General features: G+C 45.0%; 1 protein-coding gene across 1 annotated transcript in view; it reads left to right on the top strand.

The window, feature by feature from the left end:
• slc30a6 (solute carrier family 30 member 6) overlaps positions 1–12,731 on the top strand; it is a 49,159-nt gene extending 36,428 nt beyond the window's left edge. The window contains exons 11-15 of the mRNA XM_070915859.1: positions 5,579–5,698; positions 6,447–6,549; positions 6,632–6,679; positions 7,207–7,275; positions 10,689–12,731. Coding sequence (XP_070771960.1) covers positions 5,579–5,698; positions 6,447–6,549; positions 6,632–6,679; positions 7,207–7,275; positions 10,689–11,291 — 943 coding nt within the window. The 3' untranslated portion in view covers positions 11,292–12,731. The remainder of the gene's footprint in view (positions 1–5,578; positions 5,699–6,446; positions 6,550–6,631; positions 6,680–7,206; positions 7,276–10,688) is intronic.
• The last annotated feature ends 648 nt before the right edge of the window (positions 12,732–13,379 follow it).

Below are 13,379 nucleotides of genomic sequence, written 5' to 3'. Positions count from 1 at the left end.
CAACTACGGTTTGTACTGAATATTAACGTTAGAGCCCGGCCGATACGTCAGCACGGCTGATATCATCAGTTGATTTGATCTAATCTCAGATATTATCAGCCGATATGTAACAAGAGTCTGCAGGTCATTTAGAGAGAGCACTGAGAGGGTTATTCTTCTCCTGTGAAAGTCCTTTGAACTCTGATCAGTCGTAGCTTGTTTTCACAACCTGCTTGGTGTGAAAAAGACTCCCCAGATCAGAAATGTTAACAACTCATGGAGTTGGTTGTAAATGTCAAAGTAGGCAAGAGAGGGCGAAGAAATAATTTCACTGTGACACAAATGATTACAGACGGACGCTCAGTTTGTTCCCGACGCCTCATGTCTGGGCTATTCTGATCCAGCCACAGACCTCCGTGAACGGAAACTTTGGCTTGAATTATACACTCATAGGCACATCTTTCCTGGTCATGGGGGGGTAGGACCCCACTCCCTTCTGCTCCCAGAGCATCCTGAAGTCGTGGCATCAGTTGAACAATCTGCCGGTCGATGATGACGTGACGCCTCCCCCAGAAGAAGATAAGTAGACCGTGGCCATGAAGGGAAACAATAGTGGAGAGCACTGAGGCATCTGAGGCATGAACCAAGAACATCCTCCACACAGCGTTACACCACCACCTCCACCCTAAACCACTGACACAAGGCAGGGTGGTGTCCAGAGAGGAAACCATTAAATCAACTCATCAGTCAGAACTTTCAAAGAATTCAGTTTTCACCTCATGGGCTCTTTACATCTTCTGTATGTTGCCATAGAAACGTATAGACAGACTCCAAAGCAGACTGATGCGCCGTGTCTGAAGTGGGTTAACACACACACACACACACACACACACACAGTCAGCAGCTCAGTTGGTGCAGGTTACTCGGGGCGACAGCCTGGAGAGTTGTGTAGCAGAACTGAGCTGTGATTGGCTGAGAGGGCAGAAATGAACAGGACGTCCCAGCCTAGTTTCCAGTCTTTGACTGTGTGTGTGTGTGTATAGGCGTGTGCGTGTGTGTCTGTGTGTGTGTGTGTGTGTGTGTGTAAGACAGAGATACTCTGTATGTCTTCATACAAGTTGTGTGTGTGCGTGTGTGTGTGTGCGTGCGTTTTCCAGTGTGTTATTGTGAGTGTTACTGTCTGTGTTGTAATAGCCTGTCCCTACTTAACCCCAGCAGGGTCTGGGGGCAACTGGGTTATATAAAGCCTGCTGCTCTGTCGGCCTCACCAGCCAGAGGCCTGAGCTGTGTGTGTGTGTGTGTGTGTGTGTGTGTGTGTGTGTGTGTGTGCGTGTGCGTGTGAAAGTTGCCAGTGGTGAGAAGGGAGACAGATATTTAAAGAATTATGTATGACAGAGAAAGAAAGATATATTTTGCAGATTCTGATCCTGATTCTTGTCTGTGTCAGTCATGTTAATGCAGATGTAAATACACGCTGAGACAAATTGTTAGAAAACATGTTGATCACATTCAAAAAGAAGTTGCCTGTCAAAAAGCTGCAGAAGAGAAGTGTCTCTTATATATAGATAGATATAGATATATAGATATTCAGTGCAGCCAAGTGCTTCTATAGAACTCCATTTAATGTCTGTAATAACTGTAATACTGAACGATTGTAACTCATCATATGAGCTCCGTTGTGCCATGTACAGTATTTGCATGGGTGACAGGATGTCCTTAATAATTAATCAAGCGTGTCCCAGTGAGCTCTGGTAAACGTCCACACGCTCGCAGTCTTTACGGGCACTGTGGCAATTACCGTAAATACGGTTCGTCACCCAAGAAGACAACAACAGACCCTGAGGCTGCGTTCAGACCCAATCCGGCGGTCACGGCGATTAGCGCAGGGTCGTGCGGCGGGCTGCTGCCGACGCGGGCTGCTGCCGACGCGGGCTGTCTTGCGGGACCCCCCCGTGGTTCCCATTTTGGCCCCAATGCAGGTTTGGTCTGAATGCCGCCTTCAACACTTGAGCACTCAACTGCAGGCCGCCATATTGTTAACATCAAACTCTGCTGATGTAACGTCACCACTTGTGTTTTGAACAAACATTTGTCCTAAATAATGTTCATTATCAAGTTAACAAAAAGTTTAAAGCAGAAGAATCCGTCCCATATGAAGAATGTGATCAGGTGCTCAGTGACAGTTTTCTGTCCTCTGTCCATCGCTCAGTGTGGAGCCAACAGACCAGAGTATCAAGCGTTTGTTTGCCGCTCTGCTTTAATCCCTCGCTCTCTGTCTGCAACGTGTCCAGATTAACACACGCATACACACACAAGGTCACATGTCAAATTATATCAATGCATCAAGAGGGATTATGGGATCTCCGGGATTGTCAGTCTCATCCCCAACTCTCCACTTTTCTCTCGTCTTTCTTTTTCCTCCTTTGTTTCCTTCTTTCCTTTCCTTCTTTGTGTTTCTTCATTACTTTTCGCCTCCTCCCCTGTTGGCCTTATTATTTCTCTGCCCTTTAAAGTTTCCTTCCCACCATCGTGCTGATAGTGTCAGTAACATGCTGTGGACACAGTTATTATAATAATGAAATATCTGAACGTTTTTGGATAATTAAAGTAAATCATTTCCAAGATTAATTACACAAACCATTAGACTTTTCAAACCAGCTGCAGTGAATGTAAGTAGGAAGATACTGCTACTGTATACATCTTCAGTCACGTCAGTTATTAAATAATGACAGATGTATGTCTGGTTGCAGAACTAAACATGAAACATTAAGAAAACAGCATCGTATATCTGACGAGGGGAACCCATTGGCTCAAATGTTGCTCAGTTTCTGGACTCCAGAAGTTACCGACTGCCTCTGTGGGTTTGTTATGAACACGCAGCGTCCAGCAGCGAATCACAACCAGCGCTCATACATCCCAGTAACATCAGCTGTCATACAGTCCCAGCAGTCCTCCATTATTCACCGTCTGAGGAGCCGCTGCAGGATCTGTCTCGGGTGACATCACCGCCGTCTCTCTGCTGTCCAGCGTGACGAGACTCAGATTCGCTCATTAAAACTGAGCTGCATTGTATGAATAACATGTGAAAAGTAGAATTCCTCTTGTTTGGGCAAAACAAAGTAATATAAGTAGTGAAAAAACCCCACGCACACACATTCCCCACTTTCTCCCCTTCTCTGTTTCAGCTTTATGAAGTTCTGCCCGTGGACATCATGTGACTCTCTGAATGACACATTCCTGATTTCATTATTTAATTTAAACATCGTCTAATGACGAGCACCTTGCAGCGCACAGCCACCGTGCTGCTCGTCACGTTCATGATGGCGCCCGACGCCAGCGGCCGCGCCGGCTTCAGAGTGCTTCTGACGTACTGGAAATTCGGTCTGCCGCGCAGCACAGCGTCGATGCGTTAATCTGTTCGGTGTGTTACTCCGAGAGCGAACGTGGTCGACTCTGTTCAGGGTTTTTGAGGAAGCTGAATGTTTGAGGTCAACCATTTGGTTTCCCCTGCAGGGCCAAACAGGGCCAAAGAGTCCTCACTCATGTCAGCTGTGTCACTTGTTTATGCAAAAAGGGCAATTCAAGAGAGTACGTATATTCATATTATATCATATTTTAACTCTGAATATATTTTTTGTGTGTATTTTAAGTGTCATGCTTTACAAGTTCGTCTGACGTAAATCCCAAACATCATTTAAGAGAAAACTTAAAGCTAAGCTAGCTAAGCTTGTGCTTATTGATCGCTGTTCAATCACAGCTTTGTAGACCTCATTAAGAATGGGGATGTGAAACATGGCACCAAGTGTTGAGGGGGTGGACACAGCTGTACAGGTTTCTGTCTGTCCACTGACAGAAATAACAACTCTCACAAGACAAAAACAATACTGCAGATATCTTCCCTGCAAACAGGATAACCTGACAATTTACATCTAAAATCTACTTGATCTTTAGACACATAGCTGTGATTCTTCATCACAGACGAGGATGTTCACCTGTCTTCAAACTCCACCCCCCGGGTGTGTAACGCAGGCTATAAGTTATACATTTGTAGTTTCCAAACCCGTCTGAGATTACTCAGTCACAGACTTATTACAGCCGTGTTCACAGACGGAGTAGTTCTCTTCGTGACCAGTTAATACCAGTTGATTTGTACGTTCAGGTGGTGTTAGTAGCTAGATTTCTGCTGGCTCCATCTGATTTCTAGGTTTAATAAAAGTACATTTATCTGGATTAGAGCATATTTTACTAGTTCGCAGAAGGTTTTCTTTTTACTTAAAATCAACGTCTCTGCCAGCAGGACATCACTTTAAAAACATTTAACGGGCTCTGTTTTGTCTCAGCTGATGGGAGAGGATTTATTGATGTGTGTCCTCAGTGACCTCGTTCAATTAAACTAACAACAGTAAAGTCCCGCTGATTAAATCTGCTTCTCGTCCCGGACGTCCAGAGCCGGCAGCTGCGGTTGAAACTGCCCTCGTCACGTGATGCGACATCATGACACCTTCCCTCGTCATGTTCATCATGATGATGATGATGATGTCATGTTGTCGGACCACGTCGGTCCACAGTTGCTGCTCTGTAGACCACTCTGACCTTTGACCTCTGCTGAGGGAGAAACGTCCTCGCCATGATTAAGAGTAAAGAAACGGGTCCAGAGGAGAGATAATAAGCTCAAATGAGCCTTTTAAAATGAGACAGAATCTCCTCGAGTGCAGCGTCTTAGCTTCATCACGTCTGAAGCATGTTCATGGTAGACTTGATTCACGAGTGACTCTTGTGTCTGGACTGTGAGGCTTCCTTCACTGTTGTTCAGGCTGTATGTAGAAGAGGTTTGTTGGAGCTCAGATTGCCGTCTTAGAACTGAGATCATCATAACACGAAACAAAACAAGAATGATCCCATCAACTCCTGTTCAAGCCTCCTAAAGTCCATTACGACGGTGTGATCGGGTTAAAGGCCTAATCCTAAAGACAAACATAAACACAGCTTAGAGAGGAGGATGAAACGAGCTCAGTGCTTCGTAGACAGGACGGAGCAGATGGAGAAGCTGGTGTTTAGTTAAAATATGAACTGACCTCCTATTGTTTGTGTTTCTGGGATTGTTTGACTCAAGTGGGACAGAACAGAAACTGTTGTCCAAACAGAGTTGAAAATGCCATAAAGACTTTTAGAAAGTTGATGGTTGTAATATATTCTACATTATAAACATACACTTTTTTAAAAGTGGATGATTGAGCAGAAAAAGTTAATCATTGTCCTGTATGTGTTTTTCCATTAAAATCCAGCCTGCTGGAGTCTGATCTTGTTGATGGTCATTTATGAATTTCTTTCTGACAAATGTGTTTAAAAACATGCTAATCTGTGTTTTATGTCTTGATATGAAATGATTGAAATGCCGCTCTGCGTAGGTTGGCTGAAAAACAATTAAAGTAACTTAACTTAACTTTTGAGATTTCTGTTTAGCAGAATGTCGTCATGATTAAGTTTTCATTGTATTAACGTTTCATTTGAGAGTTGATTTAGCTGGAAAATCTGGATGTGATCATGTGCACTAATCCTGTCTCTGTTTTTGTTTGTGTTTGCGTATGTGTGCGTACAGTTTGTGTGGCATCATTCCAGGTCTGAGCAGCGTGCTGCTGCCTCGTATGAACCCGTTTGTCCTGATCAACGTGGCCGGAGCTCTTTCCCTCTGCATCACCTACATGCTCATAGAAATCAAGTAAGAGCTCATCTCCCTCTGCGGCTGCGAAATCCCCAAATTCACCAGCGACCGTCTCTGTTTAACCAACAGTTTGAAACCAGGTCACGTTTCCATCGCTGCTTTAAACTGTCCTGATCTTCATCTGCACGGAGCTCAAAATGTGTCCCAGTGAGGAAAGAACATGCAGAGACGGGACAGGAAATGAGACCAAAGTCATTGAATCATTCAGAGTGAAGATGATAAAAACATGGAAATGTGGGAGGTCCCAGATTCTCTTCAACATTTGCATGATTATGAAAAACAACAAAACATTTTACGTTAATTCACAATATCACTGAGTGACTCTGGTCTCATACAATCATTGAGACAAATCAGTTTCCTCCCGTTAAAGTTCAAAGTAAAATTCATTCTTGAACGTCTGCAGATGGAGCTGTAGATGTTCAAATTTCTATGTTTTTCTGAGCATTTTTTTGGCCATTTTGTCTGAAAAGCTGAGGTTCAAAGTTCATTCTTGGAAACAACAGCTGAGAAAACATTTATTAGCTGTTCTGGAGCTTTTTATTGTTTTAATCAGTTTTTTAGCGACGTGGACGAGAAATCCTTCGAGCGTTTACAAGAAATTGAACATCTTCAGTTCAGTAACAGCTGAGCAAACGTGCTGAGGACGATCATGTTCCAGAACAGCTGATGGATGGATGCATCTTCATGCATTTCATGTCCCCCATGTTCAGTAGGTGTTGATTTCCTTTGCTGTGTGTTTGCTCAGTAACTACAATGCGGTGGACACGGCGTCGGCGGTCGCCATCGCTCTCATGACCTTCGGCACCATGTATCCCATGAGCGTCTACAGCGGCAAAGTGCTGCTGCAGGTGAGCCGGACTCGTCCCTCTCTGTTCGTCCTCTCCTCATGGTCCCACATCGGGAACTTGACCAAATATTTTTCATTCACAGACCACACCGTCACACGTCATCGGCCAGCTGGACAAACTGCTCCGAGAGGTGAGTCGGCACTAATAAATCAACTTTAAAGACTTGATTCAGCCTTTAATTCAGCCGTACTGTGTGTCTCATTTGGCCTTTTGTATTATTTTTATTGACAGATTACCTTTAGAGACATTAAAGCTTTGCTCTACTCTACTGATATATGTGTTTAAATATTTGTGTTTATTCCAAATACAAAGTCAGTTGGTCCTAAACACACACTTCAGATATAAACAACTTTTAGTGTCTGTTAAAATGATGATAGTTACAAGTTAACTTTGTTAAATTCTTCATGGTCGACTGGTTTTACTTGAAATAAATGTATATTTTTTGTGAAATTATATATTTTCAGCCTATATAGAAGGCTCCTCTGATAATCAGTTAATGTCAGGAAGTAATATTATCTCGTCCTACACAGTTACTGTGTTTTATGAACAGGATTGAGAGCTGAGAAGTTATTCAAATACAAATTATTTAGACTTTGTTTTCATGAATATGACGTCTTAATTCTTATTGGTCAGTTGTTCCTCTTTGTGTCCAATCAGGTGTCGACTCTGGACGGAGTGCTGGAGGTTCGCAACGAGCACTTCTGGACCGTGGGCTTCGGATCTCTGGTACGTTTCCCAGCTGAAGGAATTATTGTTCAAATAGGACTTTATTTAGAAGTAGCTGCCAGTGATGAAGACTCAGCTGTTCCTTGTGTACGTACCCTGTTGCTCCCCATCAAGTAAAGTGCACTCGGCAGCTTCATTATCCCTCCAGAGACCCAGAAACCAGCCGGTCCTCCTTTAAACAATACGACCTGACCCAGCTTCTTCATGTGTCGGTTAGTTTGTGGAAGTCTGATTGACTTTAAGGAAACGCACCCAGAGAGCAAAATACAAAGGGAGTTTCATTGTGCTCCAGGCAGCACGCTCCTGGGCAAATTTTCAATTAATCAATTTACGTACAACCAACTGACACACAGCTCACCTGAGGCTTTTTGGCCCCTTGAGGTTTGGGCTCCTGGACCATGTGCCCACTCCCCCTGTTTGGTAATCCAGCCTTGGTACTGAGATAGTTCATTTACACCTGGAAGGTGTCGTAACCTGATTCACAGCCTCCTCCGTCTCTCAGTCTGACTCTTCCTTCTGTCCTCCTGTTAGTTTGTTTGTTTTGTTCGTTTCTAGACCCCCCCCTCCTCCCCTCCCACCTTCGTCTCGTTCATCCCTCTCTGTCATTCGTCGGTTCGGAGTGACGATCTGCAGGGATTTGTTCACCCAGACGAAAAGAAGGAACAAGTCATTCATGCGGAGATGTTCTCTCTCTCTCTTCCTCCAGTTTTTGGAGGAAACGCTGCTGCTGCTGCTGCTGCTGCTGTTGTTGTTGTTGTCGTTGTCGTCGTCTGTGTCGCACGTTGTTGTAGCGACGGCAAACAGGCCCAGCTGGCAGGGCCACTGAGGTCCTTGGAAACAAACACACACATATGGACTCTGTACAGACGGCACACACACACTCCAACATCTCTCAGAACGGAACACAAATGATTAATTGTAGATAATTTGACTGAACTGTTGTTGACTCTGAAGGTTAATACCTGATGGAAAACATTCTTAACACAAGGACCGCTCGGTGTTTGGCTTGTTATGTGTCGACCTCGTATTGATTACACACGACACCAATAAACCCAGAGAACGCACGTTTTCATTAGGGATGCAACTTCAGCTTTCATGATGAATTATCTGCCACAATAATGTGAATCAAAGTAAATCATTATTTTAACCGTATTCAAAACCGGAGAAAAGAGCGTTCTGTACATGGAGATCAAATGCAAGTAAAGAAGTAAATCAAGACAAAGGTAGTAATGACATGAAGTAGAACACCTGTGCTATAGTTCCTATTGGAGATGGACTACCTCACTATAGTTCCTAGTACAAATACACACTGATCTGTACAGAGACAGTACAACATGTAACAAACACTGAGGGTCAATACAGAGGGCCATCAGGAAATGGAAATACTGCGTCAGGACAGGTGTCATTAGGTGCAGTTCCTGCAGCTCTCAAAGGTCAGTTCCTATAAAACATGGATCCGCCGTAGTTCCCTCTGACAAACTAAGTAGTGCCCCCTTCTTTTAGCAAACTTGCATCTCAGTGTTGTTCTGTGAGAAAGGAAAAGAAAGAAAAGTCGACGCTGAAACAATGATGTCGTCACTCAAACTGCTGCAGTTTTTTATTTTACACATAAAACAAAACACAAAAAATTCCAATCTTGTCTGGAGCTCATAGATTAGACGGATGTCTGCTTGCTTCATGTCAGAATGTGACACTAACTGCATGTCTGTATCCAAATTTAGCACATGAATATTTCACAGGATGCCAAATCATGATTTCTGGTATTTCTGCAAAGTAATTGATGTCATGGCCTCAATGTTTCCCTGTGGGACATTTACTGGACAGTTTGTCTCTTTGTGAAACAGTAGAATGACGTGGAGAGTGTGTCACGTTATGCAAATGAATCTCTGATGTTAGTGTTCGTCACTGTGTGTGTGTGTGTGTGTGGAGGCAGCAGTACCTCCTGCTGCCTCCAGGTGGAGCAGCGTCCTCTTTGAAGCTGCGTTTATTGTTTTTTTGCCTCTCGTCCATCCTGCCTTTCACTTCCTGCCTCATCGAGCGTCATCAGAGTGGCGCGGCTGCAAACGACGAGCTAATCGTGATGCTGTGAGTGAGAGAGTGAGTTTCACCTGCAGCTCTGAGAGAAACTAAAGCACTTTGTGGAGCTGTAATCCATCTTTACGCAGTAATCAAGTGCATGCGTACCTGGTTAGACACCTATGGTCATTCTTATCCCTGTGTATTCACTGGAGTCGTGTGTCATCAACATGGTGATAACTTCCATTCAGCCCAAAATACACGTCCAAGTCTTCACCACGTGTTATGAGTCTGGACACACATGGATGTAAAGTGCATCCTGACTGGCTGGTGGAGGAGTTCAGCCGCTGGCGGGAACTCCGGTTTTTATTTGTGTTATCAATGCTGCTGCTCCTGTTGTTGTTGTTGTTGTTGTTGTTGTTGTTGTTGTTGTTGTCACTGATGTTGCTGCAGTTACACAACTGTTGGTTGTTTGCCCACTGCTAACAGAGCAGCTGTCCAAACTGATTTGACCCTCTGACTGCACTTCTGCCTCACGGGGGACTGTGTGTGTGTGTGTGTGTGTGTGTGTGTGTGTGTGTGTGTGTGTGTGTGTCTCTGTGTGTGTGTGTGTGTGTCTGTGTGTGTGTGTGTGTGTGTGTGTGTGTGTGTGTGTGTGTGTGTCTCTGTGTGTCTCTGTGTGTGTGTGTGTGTGTGTGTGTGTGTGTGTCTGTGTGTGTGTGTGTGTGTGTGTGTGTGTGTGTGTGTGTGTGTGTGTGTCTCTGTGTGTGTATGTGTGTGTGTGTGTGTGTGTGTCTCTGTGTGTGTGTGTGTCTGTGTCTCTGTGTGTGTGTGTGTCTCTGTGTGTGTATGTGTGTGTCTGTGTCTCTGTGGGTGTGTGTGTCTCTGTGTGTGTGTGTGTCTCTGTGGGTGTGTGTGTCTGTGTGTGTGTGTGTGTGTGTCTCTGTGTGTGTGTGTGTGTGTGTGTGTCTCTGTGTGTGTGTCTCTGTGTGTGTGTGTGTGTGTGTGCGCTGTCCTTTGGAGCTCTGTATATTCCCATGAGGACGGTGAAATTAGCAAACAAGGACAGGAAGAAGAGCTCAGTTTAGAGTTTTAAGGTCAGATGTAGAAGTCAGCGGAGGTGAGACGAGCTGAGATGTGACGTTTATTTAACCAGCTGTTGGAGGGATTTCTTTCTGAGAGCAGCGTCGTGGCTGAAGGATGCAGGCAGGCATCACATTCTCATCATCAGTATTCTGTGTTTGGCTCATTGGCAGCTTCCTTAACGTTTGAGATTCATCAGTTCAACTCAGATGTTCCAGATGTTGCACTGTAGCACTGTAATTCCCCCTCAATGATTTAGTTTGTATGAAGTTAGCATGTAGCAATCTGACCCCCCCCGAACCTTTGTGTTTCAGGCCGGCTCTGCCCACGTTCGTATCCGCCGTGATGCCAACGAGCAGCTGGTTCTGGCTCACGTCACCAACCGGCTGCTGCCACTCGTCTCCACGCTGACGGTCCAGATCTTTAAAGATGACTGGACCAGACCACTTCTCACCGGGGCCCTCTCCTCCTCCTCTGGCCCCCCTCTGGGTCCTGCTGAAGGTTACGCCGCCCTCTCCTCCTCCTCTCTGCCTCCTCTGCTGTTGTCCTCAGGAGGAGAGCTGGACCCGCTGACCTCCACGCCCTCCAAACCCAGCAGCCCCCCTCCAGAGTTCTCCTTCGACACCCCGGGGAGGAATGTGCAGCCGGTGGTCCTCCCAGCTCCGGGACACCACACCCACGGGCCCTACGGAGGCCTGGGACTCGCCTACGGAGCGTCTCCCTACACGGGGATGCTGAGTCAGGGTCTGGTGCGACCCGGTGTACAGGGTCTGGGGGCAGGGTATGGACTGGGTGTGAGCGGGGTGCCTTCCTCTCAGAGCTACAGAACTGCCTTCGGGGGGTCGACGGCGCCGCTCCGGTTTGGAACCAGCAACCCTCTGGCTTCACAGTCGCAGTACAGACAATACCGGCCCTAGAACTTTCTGTGAGTCTCCAGACGTCCGCTCAGACATCTGAGACTCTGAGGACGTTTGGTTCCTGTCCAGGCTGCACGGCGGACGCTACAACACCGAGTCCCAGAGTGACAACAAGATGATGACTCTAGAGAACCAGATCTTTAGTGACTTCAGAAGACAGATGGTGAGTGTGTTGTGGTGTTTATTTAGTTGAGAAGGGGACCACGAGGTGGATTTGGTTTGTTTTTTATCAGGATCTGGGGAAACGACCTCACTGTGGGACTGACAGTAAGTTCTTATGTGACATTCCAGGAATTTAAAGGACACTAGAATCCAAAGTGATTCACAGATGAACCTCGATCACAAACATTACGAGAGACTAGTCGCCAGGGGGTCAAAGGTCAGAGGTGACACACACTGATGATCTTCTGGTGATATAAGACAAAGAAAGATGATGAGAAAAGCACGGCTCAAACGTAACAGCGTGTTGGACCAAAGTGAAGGAGGAGATTTAGCAAACAGGAAGACATTTATTGTGTTTAATCTTCTGTCCTCAGCTGAAAAGCATTGAGACCTTAAAGTGTCCTGAGTGTTTTATCTCCTCACAGCGTCATTCAAGCCTGAAATATTGAGTTTAAAACCAAAACATTTTCATTTCAAAGTAAAAGTCTTTGTTGCGCCAGCTTCGTTTTCTGAAACGTTTTTCTCACTTGGATTATTTTGGGATAAAACTACACGTCAGTCATCGACTCTGAAGTTTGTCCGATTTCTGCAGAACTGCTGCTGAGGACACACACACACACATGCACTGTCAGATACTAACAGCACGAGGTGTCTCAAATTCAAAAGTTAAGTTGGTTACAGGATGTCAGAAAATGGAAGAAGGCCTTCACAGTTTCCTGAACGTCAGTTTACGATCATACGAGAAGAAGAATTTAAATAGAATCGCTGCAGATTCACTTCCTGTCTGATGGACTCATCGTTGACCCCATTGACTCGTTGCAGCTTCCAGTTCGTGTCTTGCTGACAGTTTCTTTTCTTTATTAATAATAATAATAGCAACACATGGTGGCAGCAGCAGCTCTGCAGACATCGTTTGCCTCTTTATTTCATCAGGACGTGATGAAACATGGAGCCTTGGAGGGGAACGTCCATTAAAAGGTCATGATGATTTTTTCTTTTCTTTTTATTTATATTTTGAATATTTTGAACTCGGGGCCGATTGTCGCAACACGGTGATTCCTTGTTATTCATTCCTCACAGGAGTCCGGTGCCTTTCTCAGATGTAGAAAATGTTGAATTGTTGCATCAGAGCTGAGAAATCAAACAATATGACTTTGTCGAACTTTGTGACTTTGTGTTTGGATCAGACACTCAGCCCTGATGAGACATAGTCCATGTCTGTTTGTTTCAAAAGAGCGACGGGGACTCTGTTATTAAAAACAGGAATCATGAAAGTTGTCCAGCTGTTTTCTCATCATTTCTTCTTCTGTTGTTTCTCAGCCGTCGCCTGCTGGATGAAATCTGTAACATGGACTGAAGTTATGAAGTTAAAAAAAAAAAGAAAGAAATATTCTGGTTTTCTGAGGTCAAAAAACAAAAACATGTCATTCGTGATCTCGGTGCTTTTTAATTGTCAAGGTGGGAAAAACACGACGTTTAATTATTAACTGTCTGATTTTTACTGTTTTCAATCTGTTTGCTGTTGATTTTGTGTGCTGACATTCATGTGGCAGTACGTTAGAAATAACTTGAGTACAAACATGAACATCGCTGCAGTAAGGTGAGAAGGCTTTGACTCGGAGGCAGGTGACCTCAGGTGAGTTCAGGTGAGTTCAGGTGACCTCAGGTGACCTCAGGTGAGTTCAGGTGAGTTCAGTCTACGCCGTCATACATGAGGCAGAGTTGTAATTAGAGAGAGGTGTTCTTATTCAAGGTGCTCCCTCCACATCCTGGTTTTATCGTCTCTCCAGGAACCCCTCGGTTCTTCTCTGTAATCCATTTGCTTCTCCAGGCGTCACTGATCCTCGTTAGTGTGAGATGAGTCTTTCTGCTCCCTCAAGGCTTCACGGGAAGCCTCTCCTCCTCCTCCTCTTCCTCTTCCTCCTC

The sequence above is a fragment of the Enoplosus armatus genome, chromosome 12, assembly GCF_043641665.1.
Source record: "Enoplosus armatus isolate fEnoArm2 chromosome 12, fEnoArm2.hap1, whole genome shotgun sequence".
Lineage (NCBI taxonomy): Eukaryota > Metazoa > Chordata > Actinopteri > Centrarchiformes > Enoplosidae > Enoplosus > Enoplosus armatus.
This window is presented reverse-complemented; position numbering and strand designations above follow the sequence as displayed.